The sequence below is a fragment of the Ambystoma mexicanum genome, chromosome 1p, assembly GCF_040938575.1.
Source record: "Ambystoma mexicanum isolate Mex_15411 chromosome 1p, UKY_AmexF1_1, whole genome shotgun sequence".
NCBI classification, from domain to species: Eukaryota; Metazoa; Chordata; class Amphibia; order Caudata; family Ambystomatidae; genus Ambystoma; species Ambystoma mexicanum.
This window is the reverse complement of record NC_090921.1, coordinates 368063005-368079945: the sequence shown is the minus strand read 5'-3', so window position 1 is coordinate 368079945 and position 16941 is coordinate 368063005. Positions and strand designations below refer to the sequence as shown.

The 16941-nt window shown below is 42.0% G+C and overlaps 1 protein-coding gene across 1 annotated transcript in view; it reads left to right on the top strand.

The window, feature by feature from the left end:
* YJEFN3 (YjeF N-terminal domain containing 3) overlaps window positions 1-14698 on the top strand; it is an 850334-nt gene extending 835636 nt beyond the window's left edge. Inside the window, exon 6 of the mRNA XM_069649058.1 lies at window positions 11224-14698. Within this exon, the coding sequence (XP_069505159.1) occupies window positions 11224-11423 (200 nt within the window). The 3' untranslated portion in view covers window positions 11424-14698. The remainder of the gene's footprint in view (window positions 1-11223) is intronic.
* The last annotated feature ends 2243 nt before the right edge of the window (window positions 14699-16941 follow it).

Sequence of the window (16941 nt, the reverse complement as noted above, 5' to 3'; positions counted from 1 at the left end):
GTTATTCTCTGGCTATGAAAGCGCTAAAAGGCTTCCGTTCGTTTATTTATCATCAGCTCTTTGTGCCCTGAGTGGTGTTTGATGAGCAAGAGAGGCCCGTTGCTTTTCTAGAGGTGGTTGACATTTTTTATGAACGGCTGTGGTGGACGATATTGGCATTCTTACAGAGGGGGCTTCGGTTCTTCGCAAAGCCATTGAAATTCCTAATGAAAGTGTTGAGGTTCTTTTTGAAAGAGTTTAGGGTTTTAATGTTCACCTTGAAGGCATTGTATACAAGGGATTTATAAAGCACAAAGCTAGTCGGGAACCAAAGGAGGGCTGTAAGAAGCAGGTGCACCCAGGAGGTTACCAGTATGGAGCAGGGGTAACGAAGGTAATGGAATAGGTAGAGGAAGAAACAGGGTCATTCATATTTATAATGAGGGTGTTGAGGTTCTTCTTGAAGGAGTTGAGGTTCGTACATTGTCGTTCTTTTCAAAGGCATAGATTTTCTGAATGAGGGAGTTGAGGTTCTTCTTGGAGGAGTTGATGTTCGTACAGGTGGAGTTGTGGTTCTTCTGAAAGGCATTGATATTCTGAATGCAGGAGCTGAGGTTCTTCTTGAACAATGGCCACTCTGGTTCTTCTAAAAGGCATACTTATTCTGAATGAGGGAGTTGAGGTTCTTCTGGAAGAGTGGGCATTGTGGTTCTTCTCAAAGGCATACTTATTCTGAATGAGCGAGTTGAGGTTCTTCTGGAAGAGTGGGAATTGTGGTTCTTCTCAGAGGCATACTTATTCTGAATGAGGGAGTTGAGGTTCTTCTTGAAGGAGTTGATGTTCATACAGTGGGCATTGTGGTTCTTCTGAAAGGCATACTTATTCTGAATGAGCGAGTTGAGGTTCTTCTGGAAGAGTGGGCATTGTGGTTCTTCTCAAAGGCATACTTATTCTGAATGAGCGAGTTGAGGTTCTTCTGGAAGAGTGGGAATTGTGGTTCTTCTCAGAGGCATACTTATTCTGAATGAGCGAGTTGAGGTTCTTCTGGAAGAGTGGGCATTGTGGTTCTTCTCAGAGGCATACTTACTCTGAATGAGGGAGTTGGGGTTCTTCTTGAAAGGGTCGAGGTTTGTACAGTGGTCATTGTGGTCTTCACAAAGGTATAGTTATTCAGAATATGGGAGTTGACGTTCTTCTTGAGGGATTTGAAGATTTTATGGAGGATATTGACATTTTGTGTTCTTCCCTCAGGCATTTATATTCTTAATGAGGATGCTGAGGTTTGTCTTGAAGGCATAGGGGTTATTACAGAGGGTGTTGAGAATATGTTTAATTAACATTCTAAGAGAGGGTGTGCAGGCTCTTTTTGAAGGAGTCATGGTTCTTATGGAATGTGGGACAGTTCATACAGCGGTTTTGCATTTCTTAGCAAAAATGTTGAGATTCTTACACAGGATATTGAGGTTTTTCTCAAACCATATATCAACAAAAGCTTTTCACAGGATAAAAACATGACAAAGTAGGAACATATCATATACGTTAGAATTAATAAAAAACATAATGGACAGAATTTAGATTAGGGGGAGACACAATTAAATGAACCATGAATAATAATTTGTGACAATTGTTTTAAGTTGCATCACCATTGCATCTTACACTGAATGCTGTTTGAGCTGCTTAGTATTTGTATTGTTAGTTTTATGCACTAGCACGTTTAGTACTGTTTGCACTATGTTTGTCTTTGTAATATAGTATTCATGCCATAATGCATTGATAAGAGTATTCCTGAATCTTAATACAAATGTAATGCATTATTTAGAGTATTGATGGTTTATTGAATTGTGTAGCTCCCCGCTCGCAAGTCTGTACATAACGTTTTGATTAATTCTAATGTATAAAGTTTGTCTGGTCTTTTTACTCAATGTATCCCATAATGAAATTTTGTTGGTATATGATTACAGTTTCCCTTCTCTTCATGGGTGAGGGACTTCCTAGTGTGACTAACTGGGGTTTTTCTTAAAGGCATTGATTTTCTTAAGGAGGCTGCTGAGGTTCCTCTTGAGGAGTTAAGGTTCTTACAGAGGGTGATGAGGTTCTTATAAAAGTCTTTGATATTCTTAATGAGGGTGCTGGGGTTCTTCTTGAAAGAGTTGAGGTTCTTAAGGAGGGTGTTGAGGTTCTTCTCAAAGTTTATTGTGCATTTGTAAGGCGCTTATACATCACGTAAATTGTGTTTCAAAGACATTGGCAATCTGAGTGAGGGTTCTGAGGCCCTTCTTGAAGGAGTTGGGGTTCCTGTAGAGAGTGTTGAGGTTCTTACAGAGGATGTTGAGGTTCTTCTCAAAGCCATTGACATTCCTAATGAGGCAGTTGACATTCTTCTAGAAGGAGTTGAGGTTCTTTGCAAAGATACTAAGGTTCTCAACAATGGTATTGACATTCTTCCTAAAAGAGTTCTTCAATACGGTGTCAAGTTTCTAATGGAATGTGTTGGAACTCCAGTCTGGAAAGTAGACACTTTTCTGACTGCAAAATCATTACTACTGATGATGGTTTGGAAGTTCTGAGAGTTTAGTCCTTCTTATTAATTGTATAACACTTTTCTTAATGCATTGTTAGTAGTTAGTGAATGCAAGTCAGACACTCCAGCTTTTTGATTGCAAAGATTTTTCAATGGATACAAACAAATATGCTTTATTTACCGGAAATACTTTTCCTCAGTGTGCACTTCTTGTACCTTCAATTTTATTAATGTTGTGGATGTCACTGCCAAGGGTTGAGATGGTCTTCCTGAGTATGCAGCATTCTCTCAGATAATGCAGTTGTTGTTCCAGAAGGACTTTCACTATCATGTATTAGATTATCTTTTAAATGCTGCATATTTGCTTCTGGCGTTTTCTCATTTTGTTGTTAGAATTATTCCATGTGGAACAGATTATCTTTTTGATGGTGCAGATGTTTCATTATGGAGCAGAACCTCTTCTAATAGTCTTAATGTGTTTATGGTGGCTAGTGAGGGTCGTCCTGATGATGTTATTCATTCTGAAGGATTGCACATTCATCTTGGTAGATGCAGACATTCTTCCAGATGGTGTGAATGTAAGTCCTTAGGGAGAGTGTTGGAAGTTCTTATTGAAGATGTAGCCATTAATCCTTAGGATCCTGGGCATAGATGCTTTATCCAGTGGTGCAGATGCTCTACCGGAGGATTGGAAAGGTCTTCCTGAAGATTTTTTTGAGTTTTGTAAAAGTTAATCCATGTGATCTAGGCCTTCTTCCAGAGGGAGTAGATATTCTTCCTGATAGGTTTCATGTTCTTCCTGAGGATTTAGACTTGTTTTTCTGGAGGATTCTTAGATTCTCTTTGGGAGCATTGAGGACTTTCTTGAGGATAGGGAGATTGTTACTGGTGTTAAAGGATGGCGTCAAGGTACTGCTCTCTTATTTATTTGATATTTTTTATTTGATTTAATTGCATTGCAATTTTTACAGAGAAAGAAGAAAAAAAATCCCCAATTTCCAATTTATAAGTTCCAATTTCGTCTTTTCCTAATAAAATAAAGTTAAATAAAATATTTGATTCCGCGATGAGCTCACGTTGTATACCCTTATCGGCTTCCCATCCATGCACATCTCCACACAGGCGTCCCCACAGTACCGCAAAACTTACATCTTACTGTCCCTTCAATGTCGAGACTCTGCTTGACGTTATTCCTTCACCAACAGTGTTCAACTTCCTAATTGAAAAACCTTCCATATAAATTAAACTACAGCGTTAACCCAGGATGTATTAGCGCAGTTTATCAGAGCCGACCATCGACTCTCGTCGTCCATTGTGTTATAATTTTGCATGAGTGGTTTAAGAAAAGGTTCACGCTCTGCCGTCAACCCAGGACATATCATCATCACGTGCTTAATTGTTTCTACTTGCTCTGGGTCTAGGCAGAATCTACATGCATTGGTTGGACTAGTTCCACGGATTGCCTTGTTTTCGTTTGTTTGGATCATATTAAGGTGCGTTCTCATGAAAGTGTCCCTGTATATTCTGCTTGGGAACTTTAAGAGGTAAGCGCGTGGCTTATTTAATTTCCTACTGTTCGGGCGCAGGTCTCTAACAAGCTTGCAAGCCGCTGCCTTCTCTTCTGTAATGATCCAATCGAGCTCCAAGAGTTTCTTCATGACTGGCATCGGGTTCGTCCTAAGATCATCTTCTGTGCAGCCGAGGTCCTCTAATTTCTTTCTAAGAGCATTTGCCCATTTTGACAGCATAGGCTTGATTCAGTAGCTTCAAAACCGTTGGGCTAGATGGGAGTGTTATTTTCCGAAAGAATGCCAGCTCTTTCCACTCCACTGTTGCGTGGAGTGATGGAAGACCTAGTTCCCTGCGGATTAAGGCGATTGGTGTAGCAGTTGATAAGTTTACAATTATTTCTCCAAACAATGGCTTCCAGTCTTATCCATAGTATCTGCAGGATGTCTGGGATTGCCTCCACACCATATGTAAGTGTGGGAACCACCTTACCCTTGTAGAATTTCATGGCCGCCATCAAGGAAAAACAACCATAGTTTTTGTCCATTAATTATGCTTGGATTGACAGTGTTTTTGCTTCCCCAATTAAGGCGTCTTGCTGGGGAGTCTCCACAGAGCTGTTGTTGCCAATGACTCTCAGGTATTTAAATGTCTCAACCTTTTCTATTTTATGTGCCCCCAAAGTCTATGTAAACGGTTCTCTCTTTGAGTTTCCTTGTTGGAAAGACATTATTTTGGTCTTGAGTTGGTTTATCTCTAGCGAGTTAAGCTTTACATATATCTGTAGGCTATCCAGCTGCCGTTGGAGTCCTATTTTGGTTTGATCAATCAGTATGAGATCATCTGCGTATAGCAGCCTAGAAGTTTCTCCTCCCCGATAGTTGGTGGAAAAGATCTCAGCTGAGATTCAAATTGCCAGATCTCCGAGATAAAAAAGTTGTAAATTGCAGGGGCCAATGGGCACCCCTGCTTTACTTCTTGAAAGGAAGGAATTGCAGTAGAGAGTAAACCAGCACGGTTTAGGCAAACTCTTATCCTGGTGTCTGTGTGAAGGGCGATCAGGGGGTCCATTACATCATCCGGGCATTTCCTTTCCTCCAATTTTGCCCACAACAGATTCCGATCCACTCGACCATAGGCCTGCACAAGGTCGACAAATGCCATAAATATCTTTCCTTTGCCTTGGTGGGATCTGTCTTTTAAAAGGTTGAGTAGCATGAAGTTTGCTGATGTACCTATTGACTTCACAAATCCAGTTTGATATGGGTCGATTGAGTCAGACACCTTGGTCCAGTCATGGAATTTCTCCAGTAGAAAAGATCCAAAATGTTTGCCAATCACGTCTAGTAGCGCGATAGGCCTATAATGTTTGGGATCCTCGTTTTCCCCCTTTTTGAAGATAAGTACTATTGTCGCGAATTTGCATGACTCTGGTATTGACCTTTGCTGGAAAACGTTCTTAAATAGTTCATGTATAAAAAGAGTCCATTCTTCTGGATGTTCTTTTAACATAGGTTGGTAAGACCGTCAGGACCCGGTACTCTGGATGGGTTTAATTTGAAAATATTTGCCAAGATTGCCTCCACGTCATGTTTGAAACACCAAGACTTCCCTCTATGTGGCGATGTTGAAAGCTGAGCTATAAATGTTTAGCCCCTGTACAGAGTTGAGAAGTGATCTTTACAAACTGCTTCACTCACTGGATTTTGTTGTGAGTCTTTGACGACATTTTTGAAGTTTGTTTTATGCGAGACCAAAAGTCCTTAGACATTTTACTACTTAGAGTCCTTAGCATTTGCTCTGAGTCCTGTTGGAACAATTTATGTCTTCAGGCAAAGATCCAAGATTTATATTCCTTACATACTTTTGCTGCTTGTTCCTTAAGGTCTTTCTGGTCGGAGATTGCTGCAGCACACTTGAGTTGCCTCATGTGTCTCAGTTTCTCCACCAGAATAGGATCATAAGTGTGCAACCCACGTTTTCTTGACTTTTTGTTCCCCCACCTCTTACTACTAAAGGTATCTAGTAGAGGTCTGTAGTCTACTGAGTCAATAACATATTCAGCTCCTTCTACACCTCTGATGTATTTCTTTGTTAAATTTGTGATGTTTTTATGTTTTAGGCTCAATCGATTCCCCCCATTATTCCCGTCGACTTCCGTTTTCATGAATTGATCCTGAGATTTCAACTTTGTGGTTAATGTCATACAAAGAAGATTATGGTCACCGTTCGATGTTCTTATGACCTTGTATCCTTTCAAGATCTGGAGCAGTTCATGTGAAACATAAATATGGACCAGGTCCGCCGACTGGCTGCCTCTTTCCCGGGTGGGGGCCCCCTTGGAACCATAGCAATCTCTCAGTGTCAAACAGTGCATATCCCATGATCGCATTACTCCTGACCATAGCTTGCCTCTTTTAATTGCTGAGGAGTTAGGGTTTGACTCGTTCCAACTCCTTGAAGAGGACAGGCATATGGCATTCAAATCACCACACACCACTATATGAGTAGCGTTGTTAGTTACCAGTGTGTCGTGCATTATGCTGGGAATTGTCTCTAGGGAGCTGGTATTTGTAATGGCGTGGGAATTCCAATAACAGGCTATAATAACCATGTTTCCCAAAGTCTTTGTATTAGTCATATCGGGGCTGTTTGTCCAATTCACCAAGATCGCAAGGCAATGGAGGTCCGAAAACAGTAACTTCGGTAGGCCCATTCCAGAGCCCGCTTTTAAAGTTATCATTAGGCCTGAGAATGGACGACCTTTATCTCCTTTTGCCGCCGGGGCTATGATCACGTCGTATCCATCCAGGTAGGGAGTGCTCATCAACCAGGTTTCCTGCAGACACAGTAAATCATATGAGCCAAGGTTAACGTCACTGGGTCTAGTCAAATGACTAAACCCTCTGGTGTTCCAAGATGCCATTTTGAAATCTTGGCTCATAGACTTTGATTGAATTGGTGGTTTCTATATAGGGTCCTTGGTCTTGTAGATCCGCATCCAGAGTGGCTATTCTTGCTCCCCTACTAAAGCTTCTGCGATCCAGGACCAATCTTCTTCTCGCTTCCTCAGTGGTTGAATAGCTTGCTCCTCTGAGACTTTGGGGGGACCTGGTTTAGTACTCTCCACCTCGAATGTAACCTTTATGGTTGGTCTGGGGCCTCTTGGTACCCTGCCTACCCCTAGTGGATCTTCATATTTTGTAGGTGTTTGCGGTTTAAGCAAGGTGTTGGCGGTGGGAGGAGAACTGATCTTGGATTCACGTTGATCGCTCGCCTTTTTAAGCCTTACATTTTCCTCTTTTTTATTCATCGATGACTGAGGTTCCATTTGCTCGACTGGTGTAAGGTCAAAACCAAGGATGCGTACGTTTTCTGTAGAATCGATCAGCATGCCTTTCACAACTGATGATGAAATGTGAAGGTATACAATATCTGTACAATGTTTTATTCCAAATTCTACAATCTTTAGGTCGTCCGTAGTCAGTTGGCCTAAATTCGGTATACAATGGAAGACTTGAATCACTGTCTTCCTATTAAGGATCAGCTTTTCTCCTGCCTAATAGACTTTCTAATTTAAACATGCACTTACTTCCTTGGTTATAGCTTTGTGAGTTGTAGTTCTTGGTGTTAGCCAGGTGTTTTCCTTGCTCACTGGGAGACTTAGCTCTTCTTTTATCACTTCTTCCGTCTACCCCTCGGCATTCTCTATGGTTTCCCATTTTTTCTGACAGTTGAAGCGACAGCTCTTTGATTTGGGGGTGCATGGCCATTTGCTCCACATTGTTTGAAGGCCCTGTTTTGTTCCTTCTCCATACGAGCAGGGTTAAGATCTTTCAATGTTTATCAAGTGGGTGAGAGGATGTGGGCCCTGAGCAGTTCTTCACTGCTCCCACTGTAGTTGTCCTCCTTTTTTCCGACAAGGTCAGGAAGCATGATATGGGCGGGCTCAAATTCTCCACCGGGGTAGCTTCTTTATTCGACCCTCGCTCAGTACTCGGTTTGCCCTCTCCCTTCTCCTTCGTTACTGGGAGGTCAGATTCTGAATTTTACACAGAGTACTGCGATAATTCCATAAAATCTATTGATTCTTCATCTTCGTTGCTTGGTATAACCGTATGGTGTTTTTAACTATGTCTGTTTTCACCACTGTGTCTGCAGGTGGTACTTGTAGGACTATCCGGCCCAAGTTAAACCTCCTAGGAGCTGCTTGAGGTGGAGTCCTGATCTCCTTTATTATTTCTTCTATGAGTTTTTGACTCACTGTGATGGTCATGCCCTTTTGATCTCGTTTTTTGTTTGTTCTCTCTTGTACACGTCTCATGTTTTCTTTGCCAAAGATCAAAATAATCTTTGCTACCACCTTCCCGAAGGGGGCTTGTAAGGGTGGTTACTCTAGTTTTTCATGACGGTGGTGATCCCCTTGTTATATCAACTGGGCTTTGGAGAACACACCTGTTTTTTGCCCTAATTTAGCTGGTTTGGCTAGGCGTTGTCTGTGCTGTGGGCAATGAGAGATCTTCCTCATGTTCCTTCAGGTTGATGGACCAGATTTAACTCTGTTTGTTTTTGTTTCAAGGAAATTCATAAACTTCCCTTATAGAAGTCAGAAGTAAGGTCAACGTGGTCACCTGAGTCTGTTCCTTCCAGCTTGGGGCTCCGCTTTGGGACTCTTAGATCTACCCCGTTGTCTGGCATCCCTTTTCCACTCGATTATATTGGGAGTTCTCTGGATAAGGTGATTTTCCCAATGATGTAATGAAGCCCTCCAAGAATATCAGCTTTGTGTGCATCATGGTAGTTAGGGTCGTGTGATCTTTCATTACGTCATTCAGCGATTCATACAATTTGGAAAAGGGTGCTAGGGCAATCGTCACAGTGGACATAATTGATAAAAGGTCTGGTTTCCTTGCTGAGTTGTTTGATCTAGTCTCCTGGGATTCGTCTGTTCTTCTTTCTTTTGACCTTGGGGTGATCATGTGAGAGTCACAAACTTCAGAATTTAAACCCCAGCAGGGATGCTGACCAGAGTCTCTGTTATGACATCTCGGTGTAGTTGGATCCAAAGTTCGAGTAGAGGCATGGTGGGTACCTCCCACCTCCATTAGGTCCTCATGTGTTGTCATATCATTCCCCCGATGCTTCTCTCCCTCTCTGTGGGTTGATGTTGTAGACTCAGCCACTGTCTGGGCAGGGACTCCTATGTATGATGATAATGGCCAGGGGGCCTGGACACTGGTAGCTTTGGACCCGTGTTTTCCACTTAGTGAGACCCTTCCGATACCAATATTGGAAGCCCCGTGTTGTTTGAGAGAGGGCCTGTTTCTCTCATTCCTCAATACTGTGTTTTTGGGTCTGTTTATAGACACACTGAGCTCTATTAGCTCCATGGCTGCCGCCAAACCGGGCTCCTTTACCGGGTTCCCAGAATGGGTAATTACGAAGGGCCTGGTAATTCCTTCCTATGGGAACCCGGGCCCGGGCCTTCCCCATTCCCATCTGAGCCCCCATAGGGCTCAATGGGAATGGGAGAGGGAGATAACAACGGGCCGATTACGAGCGGCCCGTTGTTAGCTCCCTCTTCCCCTCGCGGGACCCGGTAAGGACATCTGGTTTTACCAGGCGTCCTTACCGGGTCCCCCGAGGGGACCTCGTAATTTCCCAGGATGGTTTTAACGGGTCTGCCTCCATTAGGGGAGCCCGTTAACCCGTTCCGTGAACCTCGTAATGAAGCCCAATGTGTCCCCTGCTGCCTCAAGGAGCTCAGCATCTGAGATTTTGTGTACTGACTCTTTAGATGATTCATCTACACAGGACTTGTGTTTCCAAAAATATTTTAGCAGGCTTTCCGAAAAAAGATGCCCTTAAGGTTTTATTTTCCTATAGGTTCTCTTGTTACACTTCAATTCACCTTTTCCATGAGTCAATTGGATCGGATTTTGTGGGACTCTCTCATTTTGTGCTTTTCCTACTGTCAACGATCATTGGGCGAAGATTTCTTTTTTTTCCCTTGTGGTCCTTGGAGCTTGCTGTTCAACATTTTTTTGTGTTGTTGTTATGGGCTGCTAAGGGTCTTTTAATGTGTTTCAAGGAGGCAGTGGCTGCTGACTTCTCAGCTGGAGCAAAAACTGTCCATGTGGTGAGGTGTTCATCACCTGTGGGGTCAAAGACACCTTCTTTAAACTGTACTTCAGCAGCCACCCGGCTAGCCAATTCCACTACTCTCCCAGCTTCCCATTGGGCTTCTGTAAGTCCTGTAGGTTCGCCTTCGACAGTTTCTCCCATTTCCACATTTTCAAAACCAATGGGCTGATCATTTACCACCGATGTGTTAGGTCGGACTGTCATATTGTTCATGGAGGAGTTAGGAGCATGAATCTGGGCTCGAACTTGCACCTTGAATATTTTGTTCATAGCGTCGCCCCTTGAGCGCCATGAGGGTTGCCTCCTGTAGGTGGGAGCTGTTGAGAGCTGTTGAGAGCTGACCCTAGTGTTAGCTCAGAAGTGAGCAGCGTTGTTGTGTTCGAACGTTTCCTGATATCAGCTCCAACAGTTTGGAGCCGCCCCTCTATGTTGAGTTGCAAGTTTTGCTGAGCTCTAGGGCATTCCAGTGTCTCTGGAACGGGTCCCCGGTCGTACATTTATTTGGGACTTTAGTATTATGGAGCTGCACATTAGGGATAGCCCCATAGTCGTATGCAATAATCAAGTTACCAGTGGAGTGTGCCACCGACAGGTAAGTAAGGGGGTGGGTGGGATCGGGTTATCTGAAATGGCTGCTGGAGGAAATACCGGATGTTATTTTCAAACAAATAACATTCAGTCATTTTTTCCTCTGTCATTTCGGATGCTTGAAAATCACCCAAATTTGTCAATAGACCTTAGTCCCATCACCAGTATCCCTTGTGCCTCATCAGTGACTCACATCATCACTGCTATTCCATTCCTAGGACACACAGACACCCTGTCATTTCCGCTCAATACAGACTCACAGTAATTCATGCTATTTCGGTATAGAGATAGGCAGACAGCTTTGGCTATGCACCTCGTACATATGGAACACTCCCAAATCCTGCCTATAGTCTTGCCTTTCCAATCCCAACACTAGGAATTCATGTGATTACATTTTTGTTGTGTTGATTATTACCTGATGAGACTGTGCTGTATATAAAAACAGCGAGTGAAAGCTAACTATCTCTTCTTCCACCCTACAGGATGGGATGCAGAAGCAGGAAACTCAGATGGCATAAGCCCAGAAGTTCTAATTTCTTTGGCAGCTCCAAAAAAATGTGCTACCCGATTCCTGGGAAAGCACCATTTCCTAGCGGGTCGGTTTCTGCCCTATGATCTGCAGAAGAAGTTTGAGCTGAACCTCCCTGAGTATCCGGGGGCAGAGTGTGTAATACCGCTTTAGAAAGAGGGAAGTGACATATCAAAGCCCATGGAAATACAACAGAAGAAAAGCCTTTTATGAAGGACATCAGTGGACTAAATTATGCATTTTGTATTTTTTTAAACGGGATGCAATCTGTGTATTAAAGTGGGGTGGAGACTCATGTGCGTGTATGTAGCTGATAGCACTAAAAGGGGAGGATGCGCTCAGACAAATGTTTTGTATATCAAAATCTCCCCTACCAAGAACTGAGAACATGAAAAAGATCTGTGTCTCCAAGTGTACATTTAAGAAATCTACCATGTTCAAAGTTGTCGAGATACTGCATTCCCGATTTTTGAAAGTTGAGAGCATTACCTAGGGATAATATTGTGGAAGTGTGAAAGTCTGTATTAAAAATTCCAGAAATCAAAACTCTCCCATTCTCAAAGTTTGGGATAAAGAATTGCTCACATGCCCCAAAGTATGCAAGTTAAGATGTTTCTATATCACTACATGTATGGATATAATAATGCCCTCACATTCAAATAATCGGAAGTAGTCCAGTTCACATGAAATCTGTGTGGAAATGAAAATAATCCCCATTAAGTTTTGGAATCAATCATCTCCAAAATTCTGGGAGTAAACAACCACCTATGCTGAGGATTTGCAGCTGCATACCACATTCCCAAAACTGTGAAAGCAATACAGCACACATCAAATCTACTCATGACCAAAAGTGTGAAAGAAAAATAGTGGAAGTGAACAATCTGTCATGGCTTAAGTTGTTGAAGTGAACAATCTCCCATGCCCATATGTTTTTAAATAAAAAGTACTCATTTCTAAAGTTGTGGAAGCAAAACAATCCCAGATGTACAAAACTGCAGGAGTTTTGCTAAAAGTATAGAAAAACTGTTTTGTCAAATCAGTCACACATTTCTTTTCTTGATTTGTCTGCCGTGTTTTCCACTTAGTGAGACCCTTCCGATACCAATATTGGAATCCCCGCGTTGTTTGAGAGAGGGACTATTTCTCTCATTCCTCAATACTTTGTTTTTGGGTCTGTTTATATACACACTGAGCTCAATTAGCTCTATGGCTGCTGCCAAACCAGGCTCCTTTACCGGGTTCCCAGAATGGGGAATTACCGGGCCATTCTGAGTACGGAGGGCCCGGTAATTCCTCCCTCTGGGAATCCGGGCCCGGGCCTTCCCCAGTCCTTCATGAGAACTCAATAAAAAATGTCTTCTACAAAAAAATAGACAAATACATGTCTAAATAAAAATGCTTTATAGTCCAAAATTAAGAAAGTAAAACATCTCCCAAATTGTGGAAGATAAACACTTCAGAATGCCACTTCAGTGCGTCTGAGATCTTGTTTGATTTTTGTGACTTATCCCTATGGCTCCCTGTGTCTTTGGGAGTGCAGTTTCATTGCGGCTGGAGAATGTGGAATTAAAAAAAGAATTTAAAAAAGATGTAGTTTTCTTAAGTAAAAATAATTTGCTGTCCAAAACAAGTAAGTAAATGAACCCACATATCAAAACATCAAAAGCAAAAATATTCAAATGTGTAAACTTTGGAAGTATACATTATTAACTGTAAAACATGTAAAGGTAAACATGCTACAATGTCCAAAATTCTGAAAGTAAACATACTTCAAATATCTACTATTTTGGAAGTTTAAATACACTTATGACGAATGTTAGAAAATACTGCAATGCCCCCCACTTTTGGATGTAGATTATGAAAATGATATATTAAAATATTCAAATGTCGGAAATGTGAAAGTGAAAATACACCAAAGCCTCAAATTATGGAACTAATCATAATTTGAAAATATAATTATTGATTTTTTCAGTGCTAAAATACTGCAATATGGAATATAATAATAGTGTTGTGTAAAAAATTGTGAACATTCAAAAAAATTCCAAATGTATGTAAAGTTGGAAGTAGAAATAAACCAAATTTGGGGAAAATCCGTTGTCCACATTTGAAAATACAAAGTCCTTGTGCTCAAACAATTCGAAATACAATTGCAGTGATGAACACTATTTAGAAGTTAAAATAATCAAATTATCAAATTTACAAGTAAAATACTCCAATGTCAAAACAAGCCGGGTGTATGCCAGTTTACTAGTCAGTCTCTAGTATTTCAAGAGAGGCATATTCTCCTCGTTCCCTGGACAAATACAGGAAATATTTTAGATGCAAGGTGCATTCATTTCATTTTACAAACAATGTAACTGTTTTATTGATTTTGCCACAAAACTTTTTTTATTGGATTGTAAGCATTCTAAAGGTATTTTAAATTAGTTCTAAAAAAATGTGATACTTATCCCCATGATATGTCTTAAATTAGCTGGTTTAACTGGTGGCTGAGAGATTGCATCATGGTCAATTAGTTTGCGCTGGAAAATGTATTTCAAATATAATAAGGTAAAGGGAATTCGGTACCATATCTTCACAAATGTATTTATCCTAGAAAGCTTCAGTTGCATCCACTATTTCTCTATCGTTTGCAGGGGTATTGGGGTAATTGTATTAAATTTCAAGCAGATTGACGGAATTTATATCCTTGGGTGGATGATTTGGTGGTCAATAGCCAGATCAGGGAGAGTGCATCACAATGAAATAAATTGCTTGATATTTCAAAAGTATTGGATTGAAGGTGCTCTTTCATATGTCCTTGCGAAAAGTATGACTGACCTGCAACGAAGTCAGTGGGACATTTGCCCCAGTAATACAAGATGTTTGATTTATATATACCAGGTGGACTATATCATGCTGTAGATAGGATAAGAAAAAACAAACAAAAAAATCAATAAGAACATGTAGCATTTTCTATATTGATGTGACGTTTATGTGTGATGAGACGAGGGGTTTTATACTTGCTTGATGAGTAAGATCAGAGCGATCTTCCCCGATCGTTATGTAGATTAAAATTACCATAATATTGAACTACATAAGCAGAAGCTAGGATGCAGCATCTGATTCAAGCAGCCTTCCTTCTGTTCAAGTAGTTTCCTACCTAGATGGGAATTCTCTGGTAAACATTCTTCTTCCCATTCCTATTTCTTCCCCTTACATCTACTCCTGTCGCCCCAAAAAGATGCTTTGGTAAACTATATCCTTGGTAGTTAGACAAGTGTTCACTTTGCAGAGCAGCAACACCTCCACCATGCTGAGGGGTTTCCGGTGATTGCTTTCCTCCACAACTCTATGGGATGGAAATGCTGTTTTAGGCCAGAATGCCATCAATGTCTGCCTGCCTGAGATGCTGTTTCTGCCTTTAATAAAATGTATTTTGAGAATTGTTTTATTTGTATTTTGATGTGTTGTTTGGAGTGCTGCCCCCTGGCTGTGTTGGCTAGAAGTGGGAGAAGAAGGGTGATGATGGCGAAATAACCAGAGGACCCATGAACTGTCGATGATCATTGAAAACACTTAATAGCGAAACACTTCAGTCCTCCCAAAAACAAAGAAGGTCTGGGACGCAATCTGGGATGAAAATTGCAAAACGGAACAAATGTATTCTAATACATTTTGCGTGTTTCTCTATGCTTGACAAAAGTCTAAGAAACATACAAAATTCATAGGACAGTAGACCAGCATTACAATGCCTGGATTTCATTGCAGAGGCGTTGCTAGGTGGGGGGCTGAGGCAGCTATAGCCACGGATTTTTTGGTTGCAGCCCCAGATAGAATCTCAGGTGCTACAACCAAAATGCTAGCTAGCCCCGAATCCCGCCAGTCCCGACATTAGCTTAGCCCCTGAGCTTTTCTAGACCTAGCAACACCCCTGTTTCACTGTATTATGCACATTTGGTGGAAATAAATCATTTTGCACTTTCTTTATGCCCAGTGTGTCTGAAATCTTGTTTGATTTTTGTGACTTGTCGGTATGGCTCCCAGCGTCTTTGGGAGTGCAGTTTCGTTGCGGCTGCAGAGTGTGGTACGTAGGAAACTACCTTGTGACACTTCACCTCCTGATCGCTATGCAGACGTAATCTCTCCTCACCTCTGTTAGACTGGATTTCTAAACTCTAGCCTGGTGGCAGATGTGTAGGATGCCAACCTAGTTAGTGAACAATATTTACTTATGGCCAAAGAGCACACTATTAAAATACCTACACACAAGTAACAATATCACACACCACTAATAATAAAAATCATATATACATTCACTGTAGCCAGTTCAATAAAATCACAATCTCTCCACCCTACAATACTGAAAGGGAAGGCAGTGGTTATTTTCTGCAATGGCAGTCCACAATAATACAGCCCTAACTTAGAAATTCCAACCCTATGTAGACTGGGGCCTTGTGCCCAAAATGTTCATAAACATTCCAGACGTTTTGGGAGCTGGGAAAATGCAAGGATCTTGTTGATGGGAAAATGGTTCTAGAAGATAGATAAGTAGTATACCTATAAGTAAGACTGTTCCTAGCTTTTGGAGGGACATGTTCTGCCAAAGCCAAACAACTGTAAAACGTTTCAAACGTATTAAAACATACAGGTGGCGTTAGGGGTGCTGGTCACTTCTGGGGTAACTCACCCTTCTACTTTGGTTTTTCCTCAGACTTGGCAGGTCATTGGAGGGTCATCAGAGGTCAGTTTACCCGCTGTTGGTTCCTGTCAAAGAAGCCTAGGAGCTGCAGGTGCAAGATGAAGTTTTGGTTGGGTCCAGGAGCTGGTGCAATCTGTTCCAGTGGATGAATGCACACCACATCTTTGCAGCACTCCTCTAGGCACTTGTCCAGATGCAGGAACACCGTTTTCAATAAAAGTAGCTGATGCAGGGCCCTCAGAGGGGACACAACTGTCACTGGAATGTCGACATTTCACAGGGGGGGACTCTTGTGGAACAAGCTGAGAATCTACAAAGTTCTGAGTCGAAACACTGAATGACAACACCTCTACCATGGTAGCACAAACTAGAGTTGGTCAGCCCACAGGATTGACCAGGGATGCCTCAGAAGACTCCAGATGGCAGGGCACCGTGCAGATATCAGGAATGGATGGTCCCACCACTCCAAGGGCCGAAGCTCCACTGAAGGACTTCGAAATATCACAAGCCAGAGACAGCTCCACCGGGACTGCAGCAAATGTTGGTCACCAGACCTTCTTGGACGGGTCCAAGGGTCTTCTGAAGTCTTCACAGCTGAGCAGGATATGAGACTCCTCGCAGGACCTCTAGGGAATGGCTGCAGATCTCCTCTTCTTATCTGGAAGCTCAGGTGAGACAGAAACTCAGCCCACCCAATGGAAGACCTGCCCCTCACCCGCTACACCTCCAGCAGTGGCGAATCACATGCACACTCTCTAGACATACAGAAACCAGTTTGTGGATTGGGACCAGACAGACCCAATCTTCTTCCTGGGAACACACACACATGGCCCTGCACTAGCTGGCAACAACCAAGGCTTTCCTGGGCCTTGTATGACCATAAAAGAAATTTCCTGACAAGGCAGGAAGAAGGCCAACAAACAGAATGGCCAAGAAAAATGCTAAAATATTGTGGCACACCCATGTTAGGACACTACGCACAGTCAGTAG